We start from the raw sequence: 7858 nt of genomic DNA, 5'->3' as shown, positions 1-7858 counted from the left end.
GTGAAAAGTGGAGCGAAGTCCTGCTGCCCCCTCTCTGCCAGCAGGCGCCTTGCTGCTCCCCGTGACAGCTGGACCCGGGAACCGGGACCTGGCCCAGCTCCACAGAGTGCAGGCTCTGCGGGGAACGCCCCAGACTGAGCCAGGCCAGCGGGTCCCTCCCCGACTGTGATTTGACGGCCCCCCAGGACGGGCTCAGCCCCCCAGCCTGCTGAGACAGGAGCAGAAGGGTCCCCTGGATGGGAAAGGCAGAGGCTGGGAATTCCCATCTCCATAAACATCCCCCCGTGACCTCACACCAGGGTCGGGGGGGCGGGGCCCAGGAGCAGTGGTGCTCTGGGCAGACAGCCTGGGGGATATTTTGCCCCCCCAGCAGAGACCCATGGGGTGCTGCCTGCCCTGGGATCCCCCCAGCCAGGGACAGGAGTGCCCTATGGGTGCGCAGTGCCCAGCCCCACAGGCCCTGTGGGCACACACAAATGCCTGACGGGCTCTGAGCTAGCCCAGCTAGCCCCGTGCCCTGTGGCTGAGGGCGGCAGCACCGTGTGCTGCAGGGGAAGGTGTGAGAGCCCCTGGCAGGCAGCCGTTGCCTTCAGCCCCGAAGCAGGGCCTTGTCTCTCCGTTACAGCATGAATGGTGCTGGATCCCGGCCAGTCCCCTGGAATCACACTCAGTTCTTGACCTCAGAGACGCCCAGTGGCAGAGAGTTCCACAGGCTCCGTACACCTGGTGTGGAGAAGCGTTTCCTCTTCTCACGCTGAGCCTGGCACCTCGTGTGCCACTGACTGGCCCCTTGTCCTTGTGTTTGACGGGTGGGAGAACAGACACTCCCCTCTCCGCCAGCCACTGGGTCCCATATGTGTGTCCTGGCCTCCCTTATCCGTCTCCCCTCTAAGGCGCCAACCCCCCCCGTCCCCCCCGTCCCGCCTGGCAGTTTCCCCAGGCTCCCGGCCCACAGCTCGGTGCTAGCCCGGGGAGGTGGGTGCCTGCCCGGCGCTCTGACGACGCCACATCACAGTCCCTGCCCCGCAGCCGCCCTCGCTCGCTCCCCCCAGCTCTGGGCAGCCTGGGGGGTGACACGTTCGTGGGCCGAGCCCCTGGCGAGCGCCAGACCTGCCAGCGGGGTCCCGGGGGCAGGGCTGATGGACCCCAGTGCAGGCCAGACCCGGGAGCCCCTGCGCCCGGTGACCGCGGCAGCCGCTTCCCTGCCCCGGGGTTCGGGGTTCCGAGCGGCCGGCAGCGGAGCTCAGCACCACGGACAGCAACGCGCGCAGGCCGCCGCCTCCGGCCCCGGGGGGAGCCATATGGGGGGCAGTGAGTGTGGGGGGCCGTGGGGGGCAGTGAGCGTGGGGGGCAGTGGGGGGCTATGGGGGCAGTGAGTGTGGGGGGCAGTGGGGGGCTATGGGGCAGTGAGTGTGGGGAGCTATGGGGCAGTGAGCGTGGGGGGCAGTGGGGGGCTATGGGGCAGTGAGTGTGGGGGGCTATGGGGACAGTGAGTGTGGGGGTGTGGGGGCTATGGCGGCAGTGGAGGGGGTCTATGGGGGGCAGTGAGTGGGGGAATCTGGGGGCATTGGAGGGGGCTATGGGGGCAGTGAGCGTGGGGGGCTATGGGGGCTATGGCGGCAGTGGAGGGGGGGCTATGGGGGGCAGTGAGTGGGGGGATCTGGGGGCATTGGAGGGGGGCTATGGGGGCAGTGAGCGTGGGGGGCTATGGGGGCTATGGCGGCAGTGGAGGGGGGGCTATGGGGGGCAGTGAGTGGGGGCATTTGGGGGCATTGGAGGGGGGCTATGGGGGCAGTGAGCGTGGGGGGCTATGCGGACAATGTGTTATGGGGGCTGGCTCTAGGGGACGGCTGTGGGTACGGGGGGCTTTGGGTGGAGCAGTTATAGCTGAGGGGTTGCTCTGGGGGGCAGTGCGGGGGGCAATACGCTATGGGGTGGTTATGGGGCGGCCAAGGAGGGGGCATGGCCATGCAGGAGGAACTGAATGGGGGCCACATGCCTATGGGGCTGGCTATGGGTGGGGGAGGCTTTCTGGCAGCTGCGCTGCGCCCTGCCGGCAGCTAAGAATCTGAAAATAAAGCGCAGGGAGCGGAGAGACGCAGGGACCGGGGTCGGGCCAGAACAAACCGCCCCGAGCCGCGGCGCTCGGTGCCCCCGGGGCTCAGGCTCGCCAGGGGCCAGCGCTGCGCGGGCCGGTCCCATGGCGGGGGGCGCACCCGGCCGGTCCCGGCGCTGGCCCAGGCCGGACCCTGAGTCGCTCCATCTCTAATCAGTTCATGTCCCACTGACGTCAATGGAGCTCCCGGCTCTATATAAACATCCCGCGAGCCGCCGGCTCAGCGCGCTCGGGACGGACCGGACCGGACTCACCCCGCACGGCACCACTCGGTGAGGCCGCCGGAGAGGCCGCGCGCCCCGCCCGATTCCCCAGGACCGGGCTGGTCGCGGGACCCTGCGCCGGAGCGCGCAGCCCGGGGTGGGGTGGGGTGGCTCGGCGGGGCAGCCCGAGGCGGGGGGAGGGCTCGGCGGGGCAGCCCGGGGCGGGGTGTGGGGAGGGGGCTCGGTGGGGCGCGCAGCCCGGGGCGGGGAGGGAGCTCGGCGGGGCGGGGTCCGGTTCCCTGTCACCTTCGCGGTCTCTCCGCAGGTCCCGGACCCTGCCCGGCATGAGGCGGGCGCTGCTGACCGCGCTGCTGGTGTCGCTGCTGCTCTCCCCGCTGCGCTGCGCCGGGCCCCGCAGCAGCGCCGAGGCCGCGCCCCGCCCGAGCCGGTCCCTGCGGGGCCCCGCGCCGCGCCCCGAGCCGGCCCCGCTGCTGCGCGCCCTGCGGCCCGTGGGCGGCCTGGCGCGGGCGAGGCGCGAGGAGCCGCCGCTCTCCATCGACCTGACCTTCCACCTGCTGCGCCACATGCTGGACGTGGCGCGGGCGCAGAGCCAACGCGCGCAGGCCGAGCAGAACCGGCTCATCTTCGACTCGGTGGGCAAGTGAGGCCACGTGCGCGGGCCGCTGCGCTGCGCTGCGCCGGGCCGGGCCTGCCCGCCAGGGGGCGCCAGAGAGCCCGGCCCGCCGCCCGGCCCCGCAGCGCCCCGCGCGTTCCAGGGCGCAGCTGGAGGCGCCGCCCGGGCGCTGCGATTTTCTAATAAAATGTCTTGGGAAAAGCCCCGGCGTCTGCGCGTCTGTGCTGGGGCGGGGCTCTCCCGGGGGCGGGGGGTCGCCTGAGAGGAGGAGCGGGTCTGTGCGGCGGGGGCGCCTGGGGTCTGGATCCGTGGGGGCGATGCGGGGACGAGGGGATCCGTGCGGGGATGAGCTCTGCTGGGGCGGCGCTGCCCGGGACGGGAGCTGCGGGGCCTGGGATCTCTGTGCACCCCGGAGCCCGAGGGGGCGGGCGGGGAGCGAGCTGGCCCCAGGGCCCGGAGCGACGCACCGGAGCTGCCTGGGGTCCCAAGCAGCGGCCGGTCCGAGCCCGATGGGGGGAGGGGGAGTCTGAGCCCGGGGGGGGGGCAGCTCGGGGAGGGAGGGCCCAAGGGGGCCAGACCCCGAGAGGGAGCGGGCGGAGGTGGGCCAATAGCTCTGAGGGGCTCCAGCCCCATTGCTCCGGGCCTCACCCCCGCAGGATTTCTGCAGCAGGCTGGGGGGCGCAGTGCCCCGGCCCAGGGTAAGTACTGGGGGGCCCCGCCTGGCTGGGAGAGCAGGGGCCTGAGGGCCCCCTGGTGCGCGTGTCTTCTGCCTGGGGGGGACAAAGGGGGGGAGGGGCGCTCCCTCCAACACCCAGCCGGGCTGGGGGCGGGTACCGAGGCCCCGGAACCTTGGCCGGCCCCACGGGGTGCCGGGAGATCGGGCGTGAGGCGCCTCCCCCTGTGCGCAGGGCGCCCCGAGTTCAGCCCACCTTCCCCCTCTGGGTGCAGCCTGGGCACCCCCTCTACTTGCAGGCGGGGGGGGAGAGGGCAGGGGACCCCGATGGGCCAGGGGAGGGGACCCCGATGGGCCAGGGGATGAGGGAGGCGTTGCCCCCCCCCCCATTGCAAAGTCCATATTGACTCTGGTGTTTCGCGCTGCCCGTCTCAAGGTCCCTGGGTGCCCAGGGCGGCGGATCCTGTCGTTGGGGGCTCAGTGGTGCCTGCTCAGAGCCCAGGGGAAGGCGGTGGGGTGCCCATGGGACTGGCCCCTGCCCCTGCTTCCTTTCTCCCAAGGGGGGGGCGGCTTTGTTCCGGTGTTTCCCTGCTCTCCAGCGTGCCAGGAGGGACAGGGACTGGGGCACCTGGGTGGGTGGGAGGCAGGGCAGGGCCTGGCCCTTTGTGGCGCGGTGCCGAGGGGTGCCATCCGGTGCTGCTGGCAGGGTGCTGGGGCCCAAGACAACCCAGACCTCGGCAACCTGCTGCGGCCTTGCAGGGCAGAGCCAGGTACGAGCCTGTGTGGCCTGCGGCAGACCAGCCCCTCCGTGCAGTGAAGACACCTGCAGATTCCCTGGGCGCCCTGCAGCTCTGCACAGGCCGGGGGCTGGACGGGTTTGCTTGGCTGCAGACGTGGGGAGTGGGTCCAGCCCCCTGCACTGGGGGAAGCAGCTTGTAGGGCCCAGGTCTTGCTGGGTGGCCCAGGGTTTGCAGCATGGGGGACGCAGGGGGGCACGGGAATGGAGGAGCGGTGGATCTGAGGGGCACTGGGTTTGCAGCACAGGGACAGAGGAGCAGAGGAGGTGGGGGGGACACAGGGACAGAGAAGCGGGCGGCACTGGGCAGTACGGGGACAGAGGCGTGGGGGCACTGGGGGGACACAGGAACAGAGGTGCAGAGGGACCAGAGGCAGCATGGGGACGGGGAGCTGGGGGGCATGGGGACAGAGGCGCAGAGGAGGTGGGGGGGACACAGGGACAGAGAAGCGGGCGGCACTGGGCAGTACGGGGACAGAGGCGTGGGGGCACTGGGGGGGACACAGGAACAGAGGTGCAGAGGGACCAGAGGCAGCATGGGGACGGGGAGCTGGGGGGCATGGGGACAGAGGCGCAGAGGAGGTGGGGGGACACAGGGACAGAGAAGCGGGTGGCACTGGGCAGTATGGGGACAGAGGCGTGGGGGCACTGGGGGGACACAGGAACAGAGGTGCAGAGGGACCAGAGGCAGCATGGGGACGGGGAGCTGGGGGGCATGGGGACAGAGGTGCAGAGGAGGTGGGGGGACACAGGGACATGGGGCACAACAGGGACAGAGGAGCAGGCAGCACTGAGAAGTATGGGGACAGAGGAACGGGGGCGCTGCCAGGGAATGGGCCGTTGTGGGAATAAACAGGGTCACTCCAAGATTTCCCCGACTCTTGGTACCAGCCCCTCTAATGGCAGCCGCTGTTTGAGGCCCGACTGCCAGCGACCTGCGCAGGTCACAGGTTCCGGCGCTGCCCCCAGACCAGGGGCCTTTGCATGGTGAGGAGGGGACTCAGCGCCCAGGATGCGACCTGCATGTCAGGGGTGGCTCTGCGGGCACCAGGCGCCCCGCGGGGGGTGGGCATCGCTGGGGGGCCCATGGAGATGGACCCTATGACAAAGTGGGGATTTTCCCTTGTTATGTTGTATGTGAGTCGGAGTGTTTTGCATGAATGCTGCGTGTGCCTCAGTTTCCCTGTGTGTTGCACCAATGTCTAGGTGGTGGGAATAAGGGGAGTGACTTTTGCAGAGGCCCAGGAGGGGGAGGTGGCCAGATGACTCTGGCCCAGGAAGCAAGACAAAGGCTGGAGGAGGAGCAAGGGGCAGGGCAGGGGCCAGACAGCTGGAAGCGAGTCAGTCCCGGCTAGCTTAGGGTGCAGGCTCTGGGTTCCCCTCCCCGAAGAGGGACTTGGCTGAAAGTCACTGATTTCTGTGCTAAGAAGTTCTGCCCTATGCCATGTTCCTGTGGACTAATAAACTTTCTGTTTTCCCGGCTGGCTGAGTCACGTCTGACTGCGAAGTGGGGGTGCAGGGCCCTCTGGCTTCCCCAGGACCCTGCCCGGGCGGACTCGCTGTGGGAAGCGCACGGAGGGGCATATGCTGAATGCTCCAAGGTCAGACCCAGGAAGGTGAAGCCGTGTGAGCTCCTTGCCCTGAAGACAGTCTGCTCCGAGGGAGAGGAGGCTCCCCAAAGTCCTGACTGGCTTTGTGGGGAGCAATTCCAGAGCATCGCCCGGGGACTCCGTGACAGACCCACTGTTGGACACCTGTGGGGCCGGGCCTATGGGGGTGAGCCCAGGGCTGGGTTCTGGGGGCGCTGGCAGGCACTTGGCGTCCCAAGGCTGCTGACCTGAGCCCCCGGTTGGCCTGGGCTCAGGGTTCCTCACAGGCCACAGTACCACTCGCTGCCCTTGGAAGTGGCTATAAAACGTTGCTGCTCCATGGCGCTGACACTGACCAGCTGCCCTGACGCTCCCATGGCGTCCTGCAGCCCCAGGGCCGCTTGCATTGGGTGTGGTGTCCCGTGCAGGGCTGGGCGGCTGCAGGCTGGATGGGCCGCCAGTCCCCACGCCTGAGGGCCAGGCCCTGCCCTGGCTGGTGTCTGGGGGCCACAGCCTGGCCCCTGGCCCCAAGAAGCAGAGGCCGCTCTGGGGCAGACGCCTGCACTTTCCGGGCACTAGCAGTGAGCTGGGGAAGGGGATATCAGCTTCCTTCAGCCCCAGTAGAGGGGAGCCCAGTCCTTGCCCCCCATGGGGGGGATTCGGAGTGGGGGGCTGAGCCCCCACCACGCGATAAGTTCTGCACTGATCCGCCTCGGCGGTGGCGTCAGAGCCAAGCCGGGCTGCGCACGGAGCCCCGCCCGAGCGTGTGCTGAGCCGGGGCTGGCTCCTGCGTCACTGGGCCTCCGGCGGCTCCAGGGCCGGGGTCAGGTTTGTGGAGCCGGCGTGGGCTGCTGCAGGCAGAGCGCCGGGGGCAGGCGGGGGCGCGTCGCCCAGCTCACGGCAGTAATTGCACACAGCCCCACGCTGCCGGCCGCCTGCTCGCTCCAGCCCTGTTTGCTCGCTGCCGCCAGAGGAAATTGCATGAGACACAGCACCTGGCAACGGGGGGCTGCTGGGGGCTCCGTGCTGCTCCCCCTCCCCTGCCGTGCCCATGGGGGAGCCACCACCCCCACAGCCGGATACAATTGGAGGCCCAGCAGGCTAAGGAGGGCAAAGCCAGAGCCCTGCACCCCAGGCAGCCTGTGCAAGGTGAGCAGGACACCTGGCTTCTATGCCCCGACACCCCCCTCGATATATTAATACCTCACAGCACTGACCCCAGTGCGGTGCCAGGGAGCAGGGGGCGCTCTCCCCGGGCAGGCAGGGCTGGCCCCAGGGCGGCGCTAGGGGGCGCTGTGGGGCAGGGAGCAGGGTGTGGGGGGCTCAGCAGGGGGCACTCTCCCCTGACGGGCAGGGCTGGCCCTAGGGCGGCGCTAGGGGGCGCTGTGGGGCAGGGAGCAGGGTGGCGGGGGCTCAGCAGGGGGCACTCTCCCCTGACGGGCAGGGCTGGCCCTAGGGCGGCGCTAGGGGGCGCTGTGGGGCAGGGAGCAGGGTGTGGGGGGCTCAGCAGGGGGCACTCTCCCCGGGCAGGCAGGGCTGGCCCCAGGGCAGCACTAGGGGGTGTTGTGGAACAGGGTGTGGGGGGCTCAGCAGGGGGCGCTCTCCCCTGGCTGCCAGGGCTGGCCCCAGGGCGGCGCTAGGGGGCACTGTGGGGCAGGGAGCAGAGTGTGGGGGGCTCAGCAGGGGGCGCTCTCCCCTGGCTGCCAGGGCTGGCCCCACAGCGGCGCTAGGGGGCGCTGTGGGGCAGGGAGCGGGGTGCACTGGGGTGCTCTCCTGTTGCAGTTAGTGGCACTATCCAGTGTTGCCCTGGTGGAGGCGCCATTGCGTGGCGGAGGTGTCGGATCAGG

General features: G+C 70.2%; 1 protein-coding gene across 1 annotated transcript; it reads left to right on the top strand.

Annotated features, from left to right (window-relative positions):
• Positions 1–2125: 2125 nt before the first annotated feature.
• On the top strand, positions 2126–3144 carry UCN (urocortin). Its single transcript, XM_065587317.1, has 2 exons — positions 2126–2388; positions 2645–3144. The coding sequence occupies exons 1-2, from the start codon at positions 2294–2296 to the stop codon at positions 2982–2984; spliced, it is 435 nt and encodes a 144-aa protein (XP_065443389.1). The 5' UTR covers positions 2126–2293; the 3' UTR covers positions 2985–3144.
• Positions 3145–7858: the final 4714 nt, after the last annotated feature.

The sequence above is a fragment of the Chrysemys picta genome, chromosome 3 (genome assembly GCF_011386835.1).
Source record: "Chrysemys picta bellii isolate R12L10 chromosome 3, ASM1138683v2, whole genome shotgun sequence".
Lineage (NCBI taxonomy): Eukaryota > Metazoa > Chordata > Testudines > Emydidae > Chrysemys > Chrysemys picta.
Note: the sequence above shows the minus strand (reverse complement) of the source record. Positions and strands in the feature narration are given on the sequence as shown.

Excerpts from the sequence above, each read along its gene's own strand:
- UCN (XM_065587317.1), top strand. The coding sequence starts at position 2,294 with ATGGAGCTCCCGGCTCTATATAAACATCCCGCGAGCCGCCGGCTCAGC. Across the intron at positions 2,389-2,644 it reads ACCCCGCACGGCACCACTCG|GTCCCGGACCCTGCCCGGCA; the intron begins GTGAGGCCGCCG and ends GTCTCTCCGCAG.